The sequence below is a fragment of the Lissotriton vulgaris genome, chromosome 2_2 (assembly GCF_964263255.1).
Source record: "Lissotriton vulgaris chromosome 2_2, aLisVul1.2, whole genome shotgun sequence".
Classification (NCBI taxonomy): Eukaryota; Metazoa; Chordata; class Amphibia; order Caudata; family Salamandridae; genus Lissotriton; species Lissotriton vulgaris.
The window spans coordinates 191,839,624-191,865,133 of NC_141688.1; the positions used below are offsets into that span (position 1 = coordinate 191,839,624).

General features: G+C 46.8%; 1 protein-coding gene across 1 annotated transcript in view; it reads right to left on the reverse strand.

The window, feature by feature from the left end:
• The window catches only part of PRMT3 (protein arginine methyltransferase 3), a 777,462-nt gene that overhangs the window by 566,439 nt on the left and 185,513 nt on the right, over window positions 1-25,510 (reverse strand). The window contains exon 8 of the mRNA XM_086959509.1: window positions 7,132-7,253. Within this exon, the coding sequence (XP_086815635.1) occupies window positions 7,132-7,253 (122 nt within the window). The remainder of the gene's footprint in view (window positions 1-7,131; window positions 7,254-25,510) is intronic.

Consider the following 25,510-nt stretch of genomic DNA (forward strand, 5'->3'; position numbering starts at 1 on the left):
CTTGCCCTTATCTCACAGGACAGGGATGCACGGTTTAGCCACAGATAAGCCTATAACATGGAATGTCAAAGGCCTGAATGACGGCAAAAAGGTATTTGGTATTTGGTATTGGTATTTATAAAGCGCGACTGTCGCTCCGGAAGGAGCATCCTGGCGCTAACTGGAAAGTATGCATGAGGTTGAAGGAAGGCGGGATTAGATGGCGTCCAGCACGTACTCGTCAGAAAGGCTGAAGATCCAGGTTTTTAGTTGTTTCCTAAAATGGATTTCCTTGGTTAGGGACCTCAGGTGCTGGGGCATGGAATTCCAAGCTCTAGAAGATAAGTGGGTGAGGGTTTTACCCCCTTTGGTTTTTAGGTTGAAGTTGGATGGTTTTAGTAGGTTGTTATTGGAGGATCTCAGAGTCCTCTGGGGATTGTAATGGGGTAGAGCCTAATTAGATATTTGGGGCCAATGTGGTTAAATGCCCGGAATGCAACGATTAGGATTTTGAAAAGAATCCTTTTGTGCAAAGGTAGCCAGTGGAGGGTTCTCAGAGCAGTGGAAGCTGAAGACCTCCTGGGGAGTTTAAGCACCATTCTGGCAGCAGAATGCTGGACGCTCTGCAGTTTTTTGAGTGTGACTTTTTTCACACCAGCCATTAGGCCGTTGCAGTAATCCAGGCGCGATAGGATTAGCGCCACGGCTACCGTTTTTCTAGCATCCGTTGGTAGGAAGTCAAAATTTTTTGAGGGATTTGATGATTCCGAAGCAACTTCCTGCCACCTTCCTTACGTGATGATAGAAGGATAGGTCAGTATCGAAGGTGACTCCAAGGTTTCTTGCTGTTGTGACGGTCTGGGGAGGGGCTGTGGAATCCTCTGGCCACCAGAGATGAGGACAGAAGTTGACATTTTTCCCCATGGGGAGGATTTCTGTCTTACTAGTGTTGCACTTGAGGTGATTTGTTTCCATCCACAGAAAGACGTTTTTCAGGCAGTTTTTTAGATTTTGTTCGGCTGATGTAGAATTCTCCTCTAGCGGGACTATGAGTTGGGTATCGTCGGCGTATGATGTAACAGTTATGCCAAATGATTCGATCAAGATGAGGGGAATAAGGTAGACGTTAAAACGCAGGGGGCTTAAGATGGAACCTTGTGGGACTCCTGATCGAATCTTTTTCTCTGCAGAACTGAAAGGTCCTAGTGTGATGGATTGGGATCTTTCTGTTAGGAAAGATGTTATCCAGTTCAATGCCCGGTCAGAGATACCAATGTCCCTGAGTCTGTCCAGTAGTATGGGATGGGAGATGGTGTCGAACGCTGCTGTGAGGTCCAACAGGATCAATACTGCGTTTTTTCTTTGGTCCTGTAATATTTTTATTGAGTCAGTCAATTCGATCAAGGCAGTTTCCGTCGAGTACTGGGGGCGGAAGCCTGATTGTTGGGGTGGAGGATATTATTCACTTCGAGATGGTTTTTGAGTTCCCTGTATACTAATTGTTCCGTGATTTTTCCCAGAACTGGGAGAAGTGAGATTGGACGGAGATTGGTCAGGTCGGAAGGGGATTTGTTCAATTTTTTCATTAAGGACTTAACAATGGCTTGTTTCAATGCCCTGGAGACGATACCAGTGCTGAGGGAGGTATTTACTATTTTGTTTATGATGGGATTGACAGTGTCAATCAGTTGGTGAAAGATTCTAGGGGGGCAGGAGTCAGAGGAGGCTCCTGACTTGCATGCTAGGATGACTTCCTTAGTTTGGGCTAGGGTGACCTGTGAGAACGTTGTTAGGTTTCCAGTTAGTTTACCTGTTTGTTCCAGAGGGATGGGGGACTGGGGGCTATGGTAAGGGGGGAAGTCTTTCTGAATGAGATTGATTTTCTCTTCAAAGAAGTCTGCTATTTGGTCGCAGAGGTCTTGAGAGGGAGGTATTTCGGGCTGTAGGGCTTTTGGATGGGTGAAAGATTTAATTATTGCGAACAGGGTTTTTTGTTTTTGCTTGGCCTCATTAATGGCTTTGATGTAGAACTCTTTTTTGGCGCTTTTTATAATGGAGTGGTAACTTTTCCTTAGTTGGACATAGGAGTTTCTGTCCGAACTATCGTATGTTTTTCTCCATTTGCGTTCGCCTTTTTTGCAGAGCATATGAGCCTTGGCTACATCTGGCGTGAACCATGGGGCGTTGGTTTTGCCTTTACTATCAGATTTCCTAGTGCGTTTGGGTGGAGCACGTTCTCTAATTTCGCGTAGTATCCAATTGTGGAAGGATTGGGAGTCTTGTTCCACGTTGCCAGTCAGGCTAGGGTTTTGAGTCTCAAAGGTAGGCTGGAGTTTAAAGGTGTCTTCTACCTTTTTCCAGTTGACGTAGTTCTCTGGGGGTGAACAGGGCTTTTTTGAATTTTTAGGCTGCGGGGTTCTAATGAGGAATGGGATCAGGTTATGATCTGTCCAGATTTGTGGAACCGGGGTATGGGTTTCTAGAGGGGGAAAGTTGGTGCAGACCCCGTCTAGAGTATGTCCAGCTAGGTGAGTGGGTTGCTTAACCCTTTGCTGAAGGTTGAAGATTTCTAGAGTTTGGTGAAAGTTTAGTGTCTGAGCGTCCTCTGTGGAGTCGAGGTGCAGATTGAAGTCGCCCAGAAGGGTGACATGTGGGTATCTGGTTAGGAGCTGACCAAGGGTATCACTGAGGGTATCTAGGAATTTGGTAGCGGTGCCTGGGGGACGGTAGACTAGTCCTCCTGAAAAGGAGGCGGACTCATTGAGTTTAATGGAGAATCCGAGGGATTCGGCTCCTTTTAATGAGTCAAGGGTGAAGGTATGGCATTTGAAGGAGTTGCGCAGCAGCAGGGCTACTCCTCCACCTCTCCCCTTCAGTCTGTCTTGCCTAAAAATGGAGTAGCCTTGTGGAAGAGCAGTAGCTAGGTCCGGATTACTGTTGTCTGTGAGCCAGGTCTCCGTTATGAGAAGACAGTCAAGGTTTAATTCCTGGATGAGGTCTTTGATATCTTGGTTGTGGCAGCCCAGGGAGCGTGCATTAATCAACCCTCCTTTAAAGAGTGGATTGTTGTCCCTAGGGTTTGTTCGAGGGGCTGTGGTATTGACGGGGGAGGAGGTCCATCTGCATAGCCTGCAGCTGAAAGGCCCCTTGATGGTATTAATGTCAATTTTGCAGGCGCACATTTTGCCGCTGCGTAGGTTTAATAGACAGTTGGACTGGTAACTCATAATAGGTCAGCCTGGTACAGGCCTACCTTAATAGGCCTACCTTAATAGGCATAACATAGATTTAAACACAAAAGCACGGGTGCACCACACCACAATACAAAATTCCAATGGAACAATTTATAAGTCCAAATCCAAAAGACAACGAAAGCAAGGCTCTTCAGTTTTGATCTCTTTATTCCAATACGGGGTAGGGAAAACAGTACAGCCAACGTGTTTCGTTCCAGTATGGGACTTCATCAGGGCGAAGTATAAGAAATTCCATGTATCTCCATGAATAGCAGAAGCTATGCAAAATGTGCAGCACAAGAAGAAATGGAATCATCCATCAAGATATGTCCGCAATGATTAGGCGCCCTCTGGTGTTGAATCACCAATAGTAACACAAGATATGACATTCAACCTTCGTGGAGATTGTGAAGATGTAATTTCATATAGGGGCTGCATAAATACTGATATCAATAATTCAGAGAGTAAATAAGACGGGGTCCAACTTGGACTACCGGATGGTTCCACAGAATATATCACTGGAGTCCCGAGAATAAGCTTCAAAGATGATGAAGACTGCGTGAGGTAGGCAATCCAAAATTCAATCTAAATAGTGTTACACATCAACACATTGCTTCAGAAGGCAGGGCCCCATAAGGCGAGGTCAACAGGGTTGGATGTGCTAGTCAAGATCAAAGGCACCGCATCCAGAAACGTCAACGCCAACAGGAGTCCTTCCAGCATAAAATAGATATCTGCCTACTCCAGGAGACCCACCTCCCTGGCCGGGCTCTCCCTCCATTACTCACTAGAGGATGGGGCACCTCCTACTCAGCCACATATTCGAATTACACAAGAGGCGTTTGCATTCTTATCCGTAAGGGCCTGGCCTGGACTACGAAACACTGCATCATCGATAGCGACGGGCCGTATCTCATTCTGACAGGCACATTCTACAATCACCCAGTAACCCTTTCTGCAGTCTACGGCCCCAACGGGGACGACCAAGAGTTTTTCACTAAAGTCTGGCACTTAATTGCAGGCACTATATCACAGACAACAATATGGTGTGGCGACTTCAATGTTCCACTAATAGACGCTGTGGACAGGGAGGGTAGCTCCAGCCGATCACACCCACAAGCCGCCCTAACTATGACCACAATCATCGCTGACAACCACCTCATGGACATATGGCAAGACGGGCACCCCAATACACGCTCGGGCACATGCTTCTCCCTGAAACACAGGGCATGGTTTAGAATAGACTACTGGTTGGCAACCAGAGACATGCTCCTCTGGCAACCCACAGTCACCCACCTGCCCCACACTCTCTCTGATCACGCCCCAGTGCAAATGACTATACAGCTCCCAATCACACTCCTGAATGCATTCACATGGGGATCGTCCCCTTCAGCCATCAGGGACTCCGTCTTCGGGGAAGAAATACGTGCAGTAATTCAAGATTATTATGAGCAGAACACTGGATTGGTTGGCTCCCCTGCGATACTCGGGGACCCCTTTAAGGCGGTGATCCGAAGCGAATGCCTAGCTAAACAGCATGGCATTCTGACATCCATCCGCAGTACGATCACGGTGCTTAAAACTGATATCTCTACACTCGAAGCCTGCTTTCACAGCTCTGGCAAACCGGACACCCTGGCCAGCATACACAAAAATATATCAGATTACCAAGAGGAGGCGATGCAGGAAATCCTGTTTTTAGGCAAAGAGACCCAGTCGCGTAGGTAGGGGAAGGGAGATCGCCTAGGCAAAACTTTAGCCCCACTGCTCCAAAAGCCAAAAAAATTATAATTTATTAGCCTGCCGGTGTCCTAGAAGGGGCAGTGGAACCACCAATCCCTTTAACTTATGCCGTCTTCCATGCATTGCTTATGACCTCTCATATTAATTACATCCCTCTTGACATGTTCAGTCACATCATTGATAAAATCACTGCAGCATCTGAAATTACATCATGATAACAACATTCTGCATGGCGGGGGTGAGAGTTATAGTTACTTTAGAGAACGAGTTACAGCTACTTCAGATAGCTATAACTGGTTAATTTTAGTGGTTTTGTTAATTTAAAATGGTATGTTTTAACTGACATTTTTAGCTAACTATAACGTCCCTTTACCCTTTGTTTTTTTCAGTGAATATTTACATATATACACACACACACATATATATATATATATATATATATATATATATATATGTACAAGTATGTAATATTGTATTACCATCGGTAAAGCCAACCGCCGCCACGTATGCCCTTTAGCCGTGCACGGTGTGGTGGGGGTTGGCTGCAGAGCCTGGCCACACAGGCCAACTCCCCACAGACAGCCACTCTCCACAGGCGGCCAACCCCATGCTAAGGGGGGTATGCAGCTCCCCTCCCTGAGCCTTAATAGGCCCCAGGGACCCCATCCTCAGGAGTTGAATACAATATAAAAGGAAAGGGGGGGCCTCGGGCCCCCCCTCTCCGAGCATTATTAGACCCTGAGGATCCCATCGCCCATGGCAAAATATAATATGAACTTTATTTCTCATATGAATATAATATAAGCTATGGCTTCAGTTGTTTATTCTCTCATTTTTAACTATGTAGGACAATAGCTAACAACACAAGGATTTTAATAATTTTTGCGCTTGCACTTTATTGTTTTGCACTTCCCTCTTTTTCTACGAGCTTATTAATATGACATTAATACAGATTTTTAACATGTATTTTGGATCTTTACTCTTTGTATTACTTGTGAGTCATGTTGGTCAAAACCGCCTCCTACTACATGGTTCTAATTATACATTGTTTTTTACGTGTATATGTCATTTGCCGTTTTTTCTGATATCAGACACTCCTCTGTTTGGATCCATAACTGTGTGTTAATGTCTATAGCAGAAGCATTGGTTTTTAAAAAAACACTTAGGTTTTTGTTTCTTCATCTCTATTTCTACCTAGTATGTCTTTTAGCTCTACTATGTGAGGGGAGTGACAATCAATTTCACCTGAACACTATTTAATGTTGTTATGGGGTCCGGCGTGTCATGTGATAAAGATTGCGTCAACGCAGTCGAAACGCGTAATGAAGGGTACTTGCCATGATATTTTGATTTGATGCCATTTACCATGGAATAAAGCACATCACTGTTTGAACTTCACAAGCTGAAACACGTCTACCAAAGCGTTTCATGGACTTTCATTCACGCGCAGAAATAACAATAAAGCTGCTTGTTTTGAACCCCGGAGCTTTGCAGCAACCAGTTCTGGCTTGGCTTATAAAATCAGGATTGCATGCCAGAGTCTTAACCAAGTTAGGCAATTCACATGTAGATCTTTATAAAAGTCTAGCTAAAATCTGTGCCACTCCTCCATTGCTACTGCCCGTATGCCTGAAAGATCCATATGCCAGGGGCAAAGACTGCTGCATCAAGGCGATGGCTACCATGCATGCAAGTGACAGAGGGAGGTAGAGCATAGTTGTTGATCAAAATGTCTGCAACTTGCTCTTCATGAACTTGGTCATAGCTCTTCATGAACTTGCTCCTACCTCTAGAGTCTTGCCAATAAACATAAGCAAGAAACCAGGCCAAGGCGCGGTTCCTGTTCTTAACCCTTGCTGACCACATGATGCCTAGGATTAAGAAAGGCCTGTACGAGTGCTCTACACAAATCAGTAGAAACTACTTTATACTTCATAAATAGTTCTAGGATCCTCTACTTTCCTTTCAACTGCAAAACAAGTTGAATACCTGCGACGTATAAGGGGAAACAGTGGAATGTGGAATCCGAATAAGCACACAATCTTCTATGTGCATTCTGAAACACACTAATTGGATTACAGTTCCCTGCATGGCGTGAACGACCAAAATTATTGCATATTCAAAATAACATTTGTGTGCACTTGATGACAGTTCTATAGAAGTTCGGTAAACTCACCTGATTATGTCCATTGCTTGGTAAATGATTTCTGATTGGTCGACTCCAATCACCATCTTTGCTCCTGCTTTGGCAGCAAACATTGAAAGTATCCCAGTACCACAGCCAACATCTAAGACAACCTAATAGGAATACAAATGGACCAATTCATTCCTCATCACCATCAAATGTCACTTTCGCTAAAAGGTTGAAATGACATTCTGCATTGCCCTAAAAAGTCCTAATTATAATTTTCTGTACCACGTTCTCCACAGTGCATATAGAACAATTTACATACAATTGTTATTACCTGATCAAAATAAGTGCTCATGTAATCAGCCTCATAAAGTATAAGGATTGAGACAACAAAACTTTAAACTACAAACAGGCAATCACTCGCAGATATTAGAAAGAGCATTTAGCATGTCTAAGCTGTGCCATTAAGAAGCAAAATGTAGACTCCTCGTGAATCTCACAGCATTAATTAGTATTGCTTATTTAGGTGTGCTGTGTAGCTTTTTAATCAATGTGCAATCATATCGTGGGCGGAAAAGCAATAATTATATGGTCAAATTCACAAAACGTACTTATGCTTGCACAAAATTTGCTAACATGCAAGGTAAATTTGAAATTCTCTGGAAAATATCTGAGGAGGTAGAAGAACAACTCTCAAGCAAAAAAAGAGAAATTAGAATTGGATGACGTAAAAAATGCATTTCCCATCATTTAACCAAATTCCGTGCAAATGCAGCTTTTTCTAAGCTTGCTTTATCACCAGCACTAAGGTCCATTGACAAGGGAATTCCCTAGTTTAAAGCAAGTTACTAAATTGATAGTGGGGATAAGAGACTTGAAGTGCAGACAGACAGTGCATGCAGCCCATATGATGAGAGAATGGAAAGAGAAAAAAGAAGTCAAGTCGGGATGGCGTTACTTAATTAAAAGCAAAAAAAAACTAGCATCACCGACCTTAGTGAACTGAATAAAAATCAGACGAGAAGCTGCATGAAGGGATCAATGCCAGATCCTAGCAAGGACTGCAAGCAGAGTTGCCATAATCCAACCTGGACAGGACAAGCGCTTGAACAGTCTTTTTGAAGAAATCTACTGGTAGGATGGTTTTGATGTCTGACAACATCTGACGCTAAAATGCAATCCTTCTTGTCAAGGTTTTCACAAGTTGTTGCAGATGTAATTTGGTGTCCACAAAAAGTCCAAGATGAGAAGAGGTTCAGATAGCAGTGCACCTTTAGTGCATTGACAACGCAGGTCAAATTCAGAACCAATAGGTTTCTATCCTTGTGCTCATCCTACATCTGCTCACTACATCCCGCACAGAGGATCACACCATTCTCCTTCTCAGCCAATTAATTAAAATATTGATGTTAGGCTGATCTAACATGTGCACTTCTTGTCTTATTATGCAATCATACAAACTATGTTTTTACATATTGTCACAAAAGCACAAGTTGCTTACCTTCGGTAACGATATATCTGTAAGAAACATTAGTAGTGATAGATTCCTTACCTTAGAATTATCCCCAGGAGTCAGACAGTACCCCTGCTCATTGGTAGGCTTCGTCGTGCGGCTACACATGCGTCTTTGGTGCCGGGATGACGTTGCTGGAGCTACTTAGACGCGCCCACGCGCTCTCACGTCAGCTCTGTACACGACTTTACGCGCCAGGAACACAGAGCCATGCAAGAAACCGACCACTGATGCCATGAAACTAGGGCCCTGAAAGGGATGACCTTAACCCTAGAAATCAGTTCGCAGAACGGGGAGGATGGGTGGGGCGGTAAGGAATCTATCACTACTAATGTTTCTTTCAGATATAGCGTTACCGAAGGTAAGTAACTTGTGCACTTGAAAGAAACACGTAGTGATAGATTCCTTACCTTAGAATAGATACCCCAGCAATACCAACCCCAGTGGCGGGTCTGCGATGCAAGATCACACCAGAAAGTCCTGGAGAACAGAACAGCCACAGAAGCTGTCTCTCCGGACTTGGCTGTCCAGGCACTTATGCTTGGTAAACATGTGCAACGAAGCCCATGTAGCTGCGTGACAGATGTCTTGCCGGGAGACACCCAGTCCCAATGCAGTAGTAGCTGCTGTCGACCTGGTAGGATGGGCGCGCAACCCCACCAGAGGTTCTTTTTTAGCCAGAGAATAACAGGCTTTGATACACAAGACAACCCAGCATGAGATAGTCCTCTTGTGTAGAGCCTGGCCTTTCTTGGCACCCACGTAGCCATCTAAGAGCTGGTCATCCACCCGGAACTGTTGTGTGCGATTTAAGTAAAATGAAAGCGCACCTTTTGGGTCCAGAAGGTGGAGCCTCTCTTCCTCTTTGGAAGGGTGCGGTGGCGGAAAGAAAGTGGGCAAGGTGATAGTCTGCCCAAAGTGAAAAGCAGTGACAACTTTTGGCAAGAAGGAAGGCGAGTGCGAAGCACAACCTTGTACCGATGGACTGACAGAAAAGGAGGCTTACAAGAAAGAGCCTGGAGATCACTCACGGGCCTAGCGGAGGTGATGGCAACCAGGAAAGCAGTCTTCAAAGTCAACAAACGAAGAGGACAGTTGTGGAGTGGCTCAAAAGGAGAGCACATCAAAAAAGTAAGTTCCAGATACAAGTCCCACTGTGGCATCACAAACGGAATAGGAGGGTAAAGGTGAGTAATGCTTTGGAGAAATCTATTAACAACAGGGGACTTGAAAAGAGAGGTCTGATTAGGACGCCTGAGAAAGGTCGAGATTGCAGAAAGGTAGCCCTTTGATAGTGCCCAGAGCAGAGCCCTGCTGGGCCAAAGAAAGTAGAAAGAGGAGGACCTCTGAAAGTGGGGCAGAAAGGGGATCCACAACCTTTGCTGTGCACCATGCCACAAATGTATTCCACCTGCAGGCGTATACCGTTTTAGTGGAGGGACGCCTGGCTGCCAAGATGAATTCACAAACTTCGGGAGGCGGGTCAAAAGACGTCTACTGCCGCCGCTCAATCTTCAAGCAAGGAGGTGGAGGCTGGACAGGTTCGGGTGGAGGACCCTTCCCTGTTGCTGCGACAGAAGATCCTCCCGAACAGGCAGTCGGAGCCGGGGATCGATCGCCATGCTGAGTTGCTCGGATACCATACTCTTCGAGCCCAGTCCGGAGCCACAAGAATGCCTTGGGCCCAGTCGCGCTTGATCTTCTTCAGCACTCTGGGTAGAAGTGGTATAGGCGGAAAGGCGTATAGTAGACCGCAATTCCACTTGTGATGGAAAGCGTTGCCTAGCGAGTGCAGCCTTGGAAATTCCAACACGCAGAACTGAGGACATTACGCGTTCTCTTCGGTGGCGAATAGATCTAACCAAGGCTCTGCCCACAGCTGAAAGAGACCTTGCGCCACGTCCGAGTTCAGATGACATTCGTGATCCATCATGCACCGGCAGGCTGAGTTTGTCTACCCTGGCGTTCAAAGAACCTGCCAGGTGTTGAACCACCAGGGAAATGCTCTGATGTTACAGCCATGTCCAGAGGCGCAGAGACTCTTGACATAGGGTCCACGACCCCACCCCACCCTGTTTGTTGCAGTATCACATGGTGGTGGTGTTGTCTGTGAACACCTTCACTACTCTCCCCATGACAGAGGGAAGGAATGCCTTCAGTGCAAGTCTGATCGCCTGAAGCTCCAGAAGGTTGATATGGAGGCGGGACTCTGCCGGAGACCAGAGGCCTCTGATCTCCGCCTCTTCCTTGTGGCCGCCCCATCCCTGAAGGGACGCGTCAGTCACAACTGTGTGTTCCGGTTGGGGAAGGGAGAGGGATCTGCCATTGACCCTATTGCGATTTGTGAGCCACCACCGCAATTGTTGTGCAGTGCCCTCCGAGATCTGGACGTGATCGGACAGGTTGCCCTGATGCTGTACTTCACAAATGGGAGTCTAGAGGGAAAGACAAACAGAACTAGGACGCCCTCCACTCTGAAAGCTAATGAACACAACAGTCCTAATTCTCATGGCAATATTCATTTGTTGGACTGCAAACATCCATGGTCAAAATTCGTTATCCACGGGATCTCTTTAGTCTAAAGAAAATCCTAAGATGTTTCAATCTATTGCCTCTTTAAAATGACAACCTCTCTGATTGATACAAACAAGACAGCACAGACAAAAAATGTGTGAAAAAGCGAGATGGCACCTCACGGGCGCACCACCAATGGGACCCCTGGTTGGTACTCACCAGGATGGCCCTGTTCTCATCATTGGTGCCATCAAGCTAAAACCAAAAAACGTGCCTCGACCCTCAAAAAATAAAAGGACAGTGAATGGTGCAGTGGACACAACTTATATGTGACAAAACTAACAACATGTAACATATTACATATAAGTCACTGAGCAACTGGGGCCTTAACTTTTTATTCTCATTCCCTTCTCTGTTGCAAAACAGTGAGCACACATATACTAAAAAAGAAGAGAGAAAATACTACCAATCGATTCACTCTCTACTTACAGCCGACATGTTTCATTGCCTTTGATTTTTTGGCAATTTCTTCAGGGCAATACATTTTAAATGCCACTGCAAGAGACACTGAAGTTTGGGTGCTGTAACATAAACAAACAAAAGTGTGGTCACCTGGTATCCCTCTCTATATTCTGCATATCAAACTGTCTGTCAAAACACCATGCTGTATAGGTAAATAAATGTAAAAATTCATTATTACCCTACATGCAGATCTGTCTCTCATACCAGTGATGTAGTTATGTTAAAATCGGAATCCAGCTCCCTTAGGTGAGCATGGTCCTTACTCCCCGTTTCAAAAAAGGTACTGAAATGTAAAAAACGGAGAATTCACTTATTTCTGTATTCAAGCTTACTCCTACCTTGCGCGTTGTTTACAGCCTAAATACAATTAGGGAAGGTGTTACCGGTGTAAGAGTAGCGGTCGGCGTCCTCTCAACCCTCGAGCGCCGACCGAATGAAAAGGTGCTTATTTACCGGCTTGGGAGACGAGCGTTTTTCGCGCTGTGATTGGTCCGCGAAGTTTGGTCACATGGGCCAAAGCTGCCGGTTTCCCGGGACTCGTATTGGTTCCCACGCCGCATACCGCGCGCTTCCATTGGTCCCCAGTGTCAGGTGACACGGGGCCCGGTAGCCGGTTTTCGGCCACTGTGATTGGACCCAGGCTCTCTTAGAACCAAATGCCGGTCTTCGGAGGGACGACACGGCCATTTGTAAACGGACAGTTAAGCCTGGAATAAGGTGGAATATAACCATTAACTCAATGTTTATTATTCAGTATACGCCACTATTCTAGCGAATATTATCCTCTTGAAATAACTACACTTTTTTTAAAATAACTACACTTTTTTTAAAAAATTTTTTAATTAAACTGGTGCAATTTAGAAGGTTCCGTATTTAGCTATCATAGAATTCAAATGTTGACAGAACTCCACATGGATGTAGTGTAGTCAAGATTAGTAATGGCAATTAACACCCTGTAGTAGTAGTGTGAAGGACCATGGGCGAAAAAGATTATTAAAGGCTAATAAAGACATATCAAATGTTTAGCCTAGTCAGATGGGGTCAGATGAACCACAATTCTGCTGAGATGGAGATGTTCAGTTATAACAGGGTTTTTAAGATGTTAACTTCTAAGAGGGGCTTATCATATGTGATATGGTGAAAGTCACAGTTATACTGGGATGTACATATTCAGTCTTCACAGGGTCTCTGAAGTAGATGTTCTATTTTAAGATGTTAACACCTAATGGTCATTTTAATTTAGGAAGGAGGAGCACCACCAGTCAAGGGGACAGCAGACCACTGCACTAGAAGATTGTTCTTCAGGTGGTTAACGCAACTTATTCCATTCCAGTAGTTCGTTCAGCCCTCTCTGTTCGCTTTGCTCTTGATATATCCAGCGAGCTTCCTTGTTGATCAATCGTCTTTCCACAGACTGCGCATCGCCCATCACTCTCTCCAACACTACCCAGGTAAAGGTGTGTTTATTGCGGTGACAATGTTGCACTAACTTCGTAGTCAGTTTTCCGATCCTTATTGTACTGACATGCTCCTGGATGCGGAGTTTGATCTTGCGTGTGGTGAGTCCGATATATTCCAGACCACACTCGCATTTTAATCTGTATACCACGTTGGTTGTGTTACAGTTACTGAAGTGGTTCAGTGACCATGTATTTCCAGATTGAAGAGTAACGTTAGTGGTTTTCTTTGTCATGGGGCATACAGAACAACTCCCGCATGGGAAGTGTCCTTTAGGGATGGTGGTGTTCTCAGCTTCTCGTTTTCCAACAATCCTGGTATGGACCAGTTTGTCTTTCAAGTTACTCGCTCTTCGGAAAGCAAAACGTGGTGGTGGCATCTTAAAGTCCGTTGTTGACAGTAGAGACCAGTGTTTCCTGATTGACTGGCGGATCTTTGTAGCCATGGGATCATAGGTCATGACTACAGGAAGACAGTCTGACTTTTCTTTGACTTGTGTCTCTAACAAGGCTGCTCTTGGTGTATTCAAGGCTCTTTTCTGGGCTTGCTTGACTACTTTCAGTGGGTAGTCACGGGCTTCCAGTTTTGAAATCAGGACTCCTGCTTGTTCCTTATATAGTTCTGTAGATGAGCAGTTTCGCCTGTACCTGAGAAATTGTCCTACAGGGAGATTGTCCCTGAGTGCTCTTGGATGATATGACCGGTATGACAATAATGAATTTCTATCGGTCGGCTTTTGATGCACACTTGTATGAAAACCTCCTCCAGAGGCCTCAATATCCAAGTCAAGATAGACTGCCTTTGTGTGGTGGTAATTCCAGGTGAAACGCAGACTACTATCTTGAGTGTTTAGCCAATTTAAAAATTGGACCAGGATGGTTTCTTCCCCTGTCCAGAGGAGGAGCACATCATCAATGATTTTAACATAACTACATCACTGGTATGAGAGACAGATCTGCATGTAGGGTAATAATGAATTTTTACATTTATTTACCTATACAGCATGGTGTTTTGACAGACAGTTTGATATGCAGAATATAGAGAGGGATACCAGGTGACCACACTTTTGTTTGTTTATGTTACAGCACCCAAACTTCAGTGTCTCTTGCAGTGGCATTTAAAATGTATTGCCCTGAAGAAATTGCCAAAAAATCAAAGGCAATGAAACATGTCGGCTGTAAGTAGAGAGTGAATCGATTGGTAGTATTTTCTCTCTTCTTTTTTAGTATATGTGTGCTCACTGTTTTGCAACAGAGAAGGGAATGAGAATAAAAAGTTAAGGCCCCAGTTGCTCAGTGACTTATATGTAATATGTTACATGTTGTTAGTTTTGTCACATATAAGTTGTGTCCACTGCACCATTCACTGTCCTTTTATTTTTTGAGGGTCGAGGCACGTTTTTTGGTTTTAGCTTGATGGCACCAATGATGAGAACAGGGCCATCCTGGTGAGTACCAACCAGGGGTCCCATTGGTGGTGCGCCCGTGAGGTGCCATCTCGCTTTTTCACACATTTTTTGTCTGTGCTGTCTTGTTTGTATCAATCAGAGAGGTTGTCATTTTAAAGAGGCAATAGATTGAAACATCTTAGGATTTTCTTTAGACTAAAGAGATCCCGTGGATAACGAATTTTGACCATGGATGTTTGCAGTCCAACAAATGAATATTGCCATGAGAATTAGGATTGTTGCCCTGATGCTGTGCCCACTGGAACTTCAGGTCCCACTGCAGAGCCCGCATATGCTATCTGGCCTGATCCACCAGCAGGATGCAGTCGGCCATCAGGACCAGTAGCCGAAGGGTCATCCTGACCGAAACCCGGGATAGACGCTGAAAGATTGGAAACATAGCCTGAATATCCCGGACTCACTGCTCGGGAGGATAAACCCGATACTGCGTCGAGTCCGAAACCGCTCCGATGAAGAGGAGCTTCTGAGAGGGAATCAGGTGCGACTTCGGCACGTTGATGGAAAACCCCAGCAAATGCAGGAGGTCGGCCGTAGTCTGGAGGTGGGAGACAACTGCCTGGGGTGAGCCTGCCTTCAACAACCAGTCGTCGAGATAGGGGAAAACTGGAAACCCTGATCTGTGCAGATGAGCTGCGACAACCCCCATCACGTTCGTGAACATCCGAGGGGCGCTGGTAAGGCCGAAAGGAGAGGCCAGTAAACTGAAAATGCTCTTAGCCTATCGTGAACCGCAGGTAACGCCGGTGGGCCGGCAGGACAAGGATGTGGAAATTAGCATCCTGCAAGTCCAACGCTACCATCCAGTCTCCAGCCCCTTCGGACTATTTGTGGCACCCACTTGTCCGAAGTGATGTTGCTCCAGTGGAGGAGATGATGGCATATTCTGCCGCCCACTGGTGTTTGATGGGCCTGAAAGGTCAGACTAGGAAGGCATTGAAGCGGATGCTGCGGGGATGGAGGTGAACTGACTCGCCCGCTGGCCCCCAGAACTGCCTCGGCAGTTCCCACGTCCGTGGCCGCGCTCAGGTTGTTGCTGCACCGGCCGTGGCTCTGGAATGAACATGTTGGGGCACCCCTTCCGGGGACACGAAAGGAGCGAAAAGCAGAAGGCGGAGGAGGCTGAGTGGCCGAGAGGCCCAAGGACTTGCAAGTAGCCCGTGAGTCCTTAAAGCACTCCAACGGACGAACCGCTTTGTTGCCAAAAAGGCGAATGCCATCAAAGGGTATGTCCATCAATGTGTTCTAGAGAGCCCCCGAAAAGCCAGTTGTTCTCAGCCAGGCATGGCGCCGAAGGACCACCATCGTGGAAATCGCCCTGCCCAGCGAGTCGCGGTATTAAGCCCACAACGGATGGTGAACTTAGCTGCGTCCCTCCCTGCTGCAATAGCCTGGGCGAGTACTGTCTGCGCCTCCTCCGGAGAGTTGTGCAGCAACTGCGCAACCTTGTCCCACACAGAGTGGGAGTAACGGCCCAAGAGGCATGGGGTGTTCACCGACCGCAGCCCTGAGCTGGCAGATGAAAACCGCTTCCTGCCAAGCTGCTCCAGCATTTTTGGATTCCCTATCCGGGGGTGCGGAAGGGAGGATGCAGAGGCTTGGACAACCAAGCTCTCAGGGGTGGGGTGTTCCGAAAGAAAGAGGGGGCCACATGGAGCCGGGCATGGCGTCTGGCCACGTTCCTGTCCACAGGAGCCCCTGTGTTGGGCCTGGACCAAGTGCCCAGAGGACCATCAAACAGTGCATCATTAAAAGGCAGCAAGTGCTCCGAAGAGGTTGCTGCCGGTTGCAGCACTTCTGTCAGGAGGTTAGTCCTGACGGCCACTGTAGGGAGTTCGGGGTGGAGAGCCCCGACCACCCTATGCAATCCCACTGCGTAACTTTCTCCCTCCTCCGTAGCCACAGGAGAGAGAGACAGCATGCAAAGTTCAGGCGAGGTGTCTAGACCACTGGCAGCCCCCAAATCCTCTGACTTGTCCGGGTCATCACTGCACTGTTGTGCGAGAGGGTCCTCAGACCCCTTCCAGTTCTCCCATTCCTCCGAAGATTGGGAAACAGGCTAAAAACAGACGTGGGGGTAGAAAGGCCCCATCGGCGTCGGAATTGGCGTTGATCGACGCCGTTCCGGCGCTGTGTCCGGTTCAGGGCTTAAACCGGGGATGAGTACGACGGTGGTACCGGACGAGATTGGAGGTGGTGCCTGAGGTGGGGTCGATACCGGTGGAGGTGTGATCAGGTCAACCGGTGTCGCCTGGGATCCGAGCCTGGATCCAGTGAGTTCCTGCGGCTCTGGGGCCGGAACTAACGGCGGCGCCAAGGTCGGAACCACCGGCGTCAGAAGGGCAGGACCTCCAGTCGGGCATGCAGGGCAAGACGGCCCAAAGAGTCGGGCTATGGCAACAAGAAACTCTTGCACCGGTGCAGGCGTCGCCGACGGACCCGGAAAAGGTGGGTAGGCCGGCGGCGACATCAAAGGCTCCGCCGGAGCCGCGGGGGTTGCACCACCCACAGCCGCGACGGGCGAGGGGAAGTCTAAGAGCGACAGCGCTTTTTTGACTTCTTCCTCGAATGATTCAACTAACCCACCTCGAATACGAAGACTTATATTTCCAGATAATCAATGATGATGGCTCCGTGACCGGTCCCTCGAACTCCCACGGGACCGGGATCTTGAGCGGTGCAGAGCCGACTGCCGGACTTTCAGCTACTTTCGGGACCGCTCCCGCAATGTTTTCAGCGCCATGGCCCGGAAGTCGTGGCACGACTTGGAGTTGTGGTCGCGCCCCAGGCAGTAGAGACACACGAGTGCCGGTCCGTCACCGACATCATGCAGTGACAGTCCCTACACTGCTTGAAGCCGGGCATTCCTACGACACCAGGAGTCGATCGACTCGAAAAAATGAGGTAAAAGGCCACGAAAAAGCTCAGTCAAAAATTGACTGGGGGTACTTGCTCTTCCTGGATCTGCGTTTGCTGGCACAGAAAAAGAAAGAACGGCCGTCAGCGTGCGTGGGTGCCTCTAAGTAGCTCCAGGAACGTCATACCGGAGCCAACGACACACGCAGAGCCGCACGACGACGCCTACCAATGCTCAGGGGTACTGCGGACGATAAAACTTTCCGTATCCAGTCTATTGACAAGGTGTAATTCAAAGGTAAGGAATCTATCACTACGTGTTTCTTTCAGATTTGCTCAATACATTTTGTTTTTCTCATGGAGCTCATGCAAACAGAAATATAACAGTGGGGAAAACAGTCCCACATGTACATTTTCATGGGTCTCCCTAGTCTAGGGAAAGCAGATGTGACTGATTTTGCAATAGTTGTGAGTGTATCCAGGAGGAAAACCGGAGAGAGTGCAGGCGGGTAACACCCAGAGCTCAAACCAGACTGTGCAAGCGGGTAGCACCCATGAGGTAAACCAGAGAGAGTGCAGGTGGGTAACACCCAGGAGGTAAACCGGAGAGTGCAGGCGGGTGTTAGACTTGGCATCTTTTGGCGTGTTTCCCCTGAGTTTTTGTTTTCTGAATTATCGGTATTCACTCATTTTTTGCTGGCTTAGTGTCTCTTCGCACTTTTCTCACTGCTGATCAGTGGTAATGTGCAAGTGCTCCTGTTGTAAACTGTGTTATGGATTGGTGTTTCCATGATTGACATATTTGATTTACCTGTCAGTCCCTAGTAAAGTGCACTGAGCGTGCCAGGGCCTGTAAATCAAATGCTGTTAGTGAGCTGCAGCACTGGATTGTGCCACGCAAACAACCTGTAAATGTAACTCTGGCCTGCCATTGCAGAGGTTGTGTGTATTCTAATACTGCCCTGTCGACTTGGAAAGTGCACCCACTTGCCAGGCCCTAACCTTCACTTTTCTTACATGTCAGTCACCCATAAGGTAGGCCCAAGGTACCCCTGTGGACAGAGTGCAGTGTATGTGAAAGGTAGGACATGAACTGGTGTGTGTGGCATGTCCTGATTGTGAATTACTGCCAATTCCGTTTTTCACTATTGCAAGGCTACCTGTTCCCCATAGAACAGAATGGGAAGTTTCTTAATAACATCTTATAAACCAAACTGGCCCTGGGAACTAGGTGGGAAAATAAAGTTTAGTATGCCTGAACTCAGAATCTAAAGATGCATCTTTTAGTGAAGGTGTTTATATTCTTGGTTTGAAAATACCACTTTTAGAAAGTAGGTATTGTCTTGCTCAGCCATCCAGCAGGGCTCTGCTGGGTTTGTGGAATGACTGTCTGGGTTTTGCATGACTGGGGCTGGGGAGCAGCAGTGGCCCTGGATAGTCTAGGTGGGTGAGGAAAGGGCTGAATAGACCTGGGCTGCATTTAGAGTAGGGAGAGGAGATTTCCTTGCACCTGAAAGGGCCTGGTCTGCCTCTGACAATGCAGTCTCCACCTACTGCCAGGAAGCCACACCAGAGAAGGCAGAACTGGTTCTGGCTGGGTACAGACACTCTCTCTGGCTGAGAGTATAAAAGTGGAGCCCAAACCCCTGAACTTCAGAACTCTTTTGGACCAAGAAGACTGCCAAGAAGAAGAGCTGGAGAAGCTGTGAGGGGGACCTACCACTTTGCTAGGTGCTTTGCGGTGTTGGCCTGCAGTGGCTGCTTTTATCTTGGACAGTGAAAGGACTGGACTGAACTTTCTGGAATCTACTTTTGTGAGTTTCTCCAAGGGCTTGAGTTAGAGCTTGCCCCCTGTTCAAGAAGTCTCAGGAACAGCAAAGACTTCAAACTCTTCTACCCTCAGCACTGGGAGCTGTGTGTTTTGTGCTGCAACAGAAGAAAGAACAACCCGACGCAGTCTATGACGCCGCTGCCAACTCCGTGTCCTGAAGGCACCGCAGAGGGCAACGCCGCACAGTGACCACGGTCTCACCGGCGACACCTGCCGACGGCACCACCGAGCCTCTGCTCACACCCCAACATGTGGGCACCGCACTCTGAATTGCCTTGCTTCATGACGCTGCCTTGGTAGCCTGACGACGACACTCCATGCTGAAATCGACGCTGCTGCTTGCACCATGGTGCAAGGGCACCGCTCGTAAAGTTACACGACGCACCACCCTCATCCCGCACCGCAGTCTTGGCCTACTGATGCTGCCAAAACTAAACAAAATAGGGTGGGAGGGGGCCTACAGGGAATTTAAAGACCTAGCAGTGACATGTTCCCTATCAGACTAAAAATACAAATAATGTCACCGGGTCTAAAGAAGAAATGCGGTACTATTAACAGTATGTGAGTGTACTTACATCTATGTGTTTGTAAGATTAGGTGGGCACCTTGTGATCCTTAACAGGGTACCCATCAGTCACCACTCGGAACCGCCCTTCATCATTTGGGATTCCTGTATAGCCATTTGTTAGGAAACGGCACAGTGGAGGAGATGTTAAACCTCTGATGTTACTGATGCCGTCCTTGATGGTCTGAGTCTCACAGGCTATTTTGAAGCTGGAAACAAGAGTGAGAGTGACTGAGTGTGCAGTGCATATAGTGAGAGTGAAGCGTGAAACTAAAATTGGGTGAGAGGGCAAAAAAATTACTTTATTCCGTGTTTTGCTCGCTCCTCCAATGTTAAAAAGCAGTGGGGTAAATTAAACAAATATTCACCCAGATGTATTGGTCAACATGTTTCTGCAATTAGTGGACCACAGAGTCCGTTGCATTCATCAGGACCTATCTTAAACTTAAGCTACTGCAATAGTGAGAAATAATAAAAAGTGACTACAAGTATTAATCTGCGACCTTAGTGGAGATCACCTGGATCCTTTAGGTGTCATCTGATTCCGCAGTTGTTGTATGTCACTAGTGAACAAAAATGGTCCTAGAGATGCCCACCTATCTCAGAGACACAACCGATGTGCTGCGCCTTCTTCCAGAGATTGAATTCAATGTAGACACTGACCATCTTGTCTCATTTGACGTGGAGTCGCTGTATACATCCATACCCCAGGATGAGACATTAGAAGTCATCTCTTCTCTCCTGAGGGAAAGGGATCTAAACAGTATAACACCTACTAGTTTCATCATGGACTGTGCCACCATAGCCATGAAGAGAAACTTCTTTAGATTCGAAGAAACAGTGTATCTCCAAACATCTGGCACCAGTATGGGGAGCGTTTTCGCCCCCAGCCTGGCGAACCTTTATGTTCATCATTTTGAACAGGAGCATATCCTGAAGGATACCAATCCGTATATCGCTTCCATAATCATATGGAAGCGGTATATTGATGACATACTGGTAATTTGGAGAGGGACACATGAAGATCTTATGACCTTTCACCGTTGGCTCAACAGCAGAAACAACTTTCTACGCTTCACAGTAGAAACAAGCAAGGCAGCCATTGCATTCCTAGACCTAAAAATTTTCTCTACCCCAGGAGGCTTACAATCAGAGCTTTACAAAAAACCAATGGCCAAAAACTCTTTACTCTGTTTTGATAGTCACCATCCAAAATCACTTAAAGAGAATCTGCCATACGGCCAATTCTTGAGAGTGCAGAGGAACTGTTCCACCAGAGAAGGCTATATAACACATGCAAGAGCCTTACAACAACAACTGATAAACCGCAAATATCCTTCAAAGCTGGTCAAGAGGTCAATGAAATGCGCTAGCAACAATAACAGAATGGCCCTTCTAGAACCACCCGTAGAGAAAACCACACTAAACAGACTCACTTGTGTCACCACGTTTGGGACCCTATCAAATGACCTCCAGAAGATAATCAAAAAACATTGGTCTATTCTCAATTCGGGAAAAGACCTCATTGAGAAACCGCTTTTTTCCTTCAAGAGAGGTCCAAACTTAAAAGATCGTATTGTCCATACAAGACCACGGGACAACACTCCTAGGGCTCTAGGAACGATCTGGAATCTACCACCAGTAACAGGCCACCATCCGTGTGGTACATGTCAAGCCTGTCCCCAAACAACTAAATCAATGGAGGTTGACATCGGCACTAACAGACCATGGAGACAAGAAAAATTCACAAATTGCAACAGTGACAACTTAATCTATTTAATCACATGCCCGTGCGGTCTCAAGTATGTCGGAATGACTACTCGGAAAGTGAAAATTCGAATTTCCGAACATAAGAGCACTATCCGTCGGAAAAGACAAGCCACCAAGCTGACAAATCACTTTTTAGAGAGAAAACATGACCCCACTGCATTCATGTGGACCGTTCTTGAACAGCCATATATTCCACCACATGTAACAGATCGCACCACTTTTCTCATGCGTAGGGAACAAAAGTGGGTGTTTAGGCTGGGCACAAATAGGGGTGGACTTAATGATGAGATTCCTTGGTCCTCTCTTTAAATGAGGGACTACTGGCACACTTATCTGTACAGACACACTGGTCAGAGACTCATCAAGAAGAATCACTTTCTACATCAGTATTAACCTACCTGAACTAGGGGCCATATTAGATTTCACTGAATACCCCTATAGTTAATACCCTACATTGTGGATAAACACTGTGACTTCAGCCACAGAAACGTGACTCCATTCAATGCTACTAAAGGGCCAGATCCGACATTAATATTCTACATAACACTTATATGACCGCGGCCTCCTTGGCCCTTGCATATCTCTCCTTCTGTGTTCGGATCAGCGCTAGAATTGCCACTCATGGGGGGGGGGGGGGGGGGGGGGGGGGGGGAGTTGTTAGTGTTGTTAGTTATATAGTTTGGTATTGTGACATCAAAAATGGCGTAGTCATTGATACTGTCTAACTGATATTTGATGCATAAGTGCACGTCCTCCTGCTTGATTATGGGTTCACCTTGTCGCCGCCCTGCCTCCGGGATGTGGGCTGTACGTGGCTGTGTACTCATCATGGACCTGGCCTACCTGTCCATATCCTGTCAACTGATTTGATGACTGTATGCTATGTGCCCTATTTGATACTTTCGCCGCAAAAATAAAATTTACAAAAAAAATATGTGCCTTATTTACACCACGAGGTAACTGTCCCCTTGTCTCCTCGGCCAACAAGACTCGCAGCTTCCATTTATCACCATGGTTAAACCATCACCATGGTTAAACCCTCTCGTTCCGACATAACGATGATACACAACAAGTGTTTATGTTTAACCCTCGTTCTCATAGAAACGAGGGCATGACCAATAGAAATGCTCGCCATAGTGTCGGACCATGTGACCCACTACCAACGAATCACGGCGCGGGTACCGCCTTATCCAAGACCAAGAGAAGAGCTGCACGCCGATTGGTCCATGAACACCATGTGATCGTCACCGGACCAATCGCCGCAGCGATTTTAACCAGTGAGCCCGCGGTGCCTCGCTACCTCCCCATCGGCTCAGAGGAAGGCGGCGAGGTACCGACGGACAGGTGAGCACTACGAATGAACGGAAATACTTAATTTTTGACTGCTGACTCCGTGCAGCTTTGGCAGATCATTGTGCTTCAACCATGCCTTATTGATTGACTCTCATATTGAAGGTTGACTTGCCGACTGTAAACTAGCCGTGCAGGACGCGGTGACACGTTATGTGTGTAGTGTTTAATAAATCCACTGCACCGAGTAATAACCAACAGAACCAACAGTGTCATGCTGCACAGGGCTGATAGATGCAGCGGTCGGCTTTTCTTTTCTTTAATACTTTGACAAAGCCTTGTTGTTGCCTTTTGCCCCAGTATTGGACGATTTAAAGGAGCAGTGACATTCCCTGTTCTTTGCTTCCTTTCCCCTTTTAGAGCGGTGCTTCCCTCGTATCCTGAGCCGTTGCCAGGCGAGGCGCAGCCTTCCACTTTATCTACAATGGTAAGATAAAGTAACCTGCCATAAAAGATCATTAGATGTCTTTATGTGTTAGAGAAACTGAAAAACCTTAAAAGACTCCTTAGAAAAAGGAATAGGTTATACAGTTATATATGTACTTATCACATTCTGACTGCACGCAAATTAATGTGGTTACTATTTTCTGTTATGCTTGTTTTTTTCACTAGTGACATACAACAACTGCGGAATCAGATGACACCTAAAGGATCCAGGTGATCTCCACTAAGGTCGCAGATTAATACTTGTAGTCACTTTTTATTATTTCTCACTATTGCAGTAGCTTAAGTTTAAGATAGGTCCTGATGAATGCAACGGACTCTGTGGTCCACTAATTGCAGAAACATGTTGACCAATACATCTGGGTGAATATTTGTTTAATTTACCCCACTGCTTTTTAACATTGGAGGAGCGAGCAAAACACGGAATAAAGTAATTTTTTTGCCCTCTCACCCAATTTTAGTTTCACGCTTCACTCTCACTATATGCACTGCACACTCAGTCACTCTCACTCTTGTTTCCAGCTTCAAAATAGCCTGTGAGACTCAGACCATCAAGGACGGCATCAGTAACATCAGAGGTTTAACATCTCCTCCACTGTGCCGTTTCCTAACAAATGGCTATACAGGAATCCCAAATGATGAAGGGCGGTTCCGAGTGGTGACTGATGGGTACCCTGTTAAGGATCACAAGGTGCCCACCTAATCTTACAAACACATAGATGTAAGTACACTCACATACTGTTAATAGTACCGCATTTCTTCTTTAGACCCGGTGACATTATTTGTATTTCTACTGATGCTGCCGCCATCGACCCCAGTTCGTCAGCTGATGACAGCTCTTCAAGCAACGACGCCGCCGCTGCTTGTACTGTGACCAGCAGCACCAAGACGAGCACTGCACCACTTCGCACCGTGACCTTGGTCATCTGATGCTGCAACTGAATTGCTGCTAGCAACCCGACCTGAGGACACCGCACCATTGCACTTCGCACCACAGCACCCGACCCCTGCCGATGCCAGTGCTCCTGACTTCAACTGCGAGGAGTATGCTCTGCAACACATGAGACTTCAAGGGCCCGACGACTCCTGCACCGATCTCCGGAACCGATGCATGTGGATGCCATGCTTTCGAAATCTCAATGAGAGGTTGCCAACGCCCTGCATTTCTAAAGATACTGTTTTGCGGGTCTTCACAACACTGTAGCTGGCCCGCGACGACGCGGTCAGTCAGACCTGTTTGGATTTGTTTGTTCACGACGCCGTGATAGCCCTAGAGGGAGCTATCGACATTAAGGAACTGTTTTTCAAGGTTAATTTGATAACTGAAGATTTCTAAGTACTGTATTGCGGATTTTTATTGTTTTTGGTCTTGTCTTAAGTATATAAAAATATTGGAAATGATTTTCTGAACTGGTGTGGTGTCTTTTTGTAGTGCTTACACTGTATTGCTGTTGGTTATGTGCAAATGCTTTACACACTGCCTCAAAGATAAGCCTGACTGCTCGTGCCAAGCTACCAAGGGGGTGAGCAGGGGTTATTTTAGGAGTGTAACTCCCTTATCCTGACTAGGGAGAAGGGTCCCTATTTGGACAAAGGTACCTACCTCTGCCAACTAAGGACCCCCATGTCTAACAGCGGGTAACACCCAGGAGGTAAATCGGAGAAAGTGCATGCGGGTAACACACAGGAGGTGACACAGAGAGAGTGCAGGCAGGTAACACCCAGGAAGTAAACCATACAGAGTGCAGGTGGGTAACACCCAGGAGGTAAAGCGGAGAGAGTGCAGGCAGTTAACACCCAGGGGGTAAACCAAAGATTGCAGGCGGGTAACTCCCAGGAGGTAAACCAGAGAGAGTGCAGGCGGGTAACACCCAGGAGGTGACACAGAGAGTGCAGGCAGGTAACACCCAGGAAGTAAACCATACAGAGTCCAGTTGGGTAACACCCAGGAGGTAAACCAGACAGAGTGCAGGTGACTAACACCCCGGAGGTAAAGCGGAGAGAGTGCAAGCAGTTAACACCCAGGGGGTAAACCAGAGATTGCAGGCGGGTAACTCCCAGGAGGTAAACCAGAGAGAGTGCAGGCGGGTAACTCCCAGGAGGTAAACCAGAGAGAGTGCAGGCGGGTAACACCCA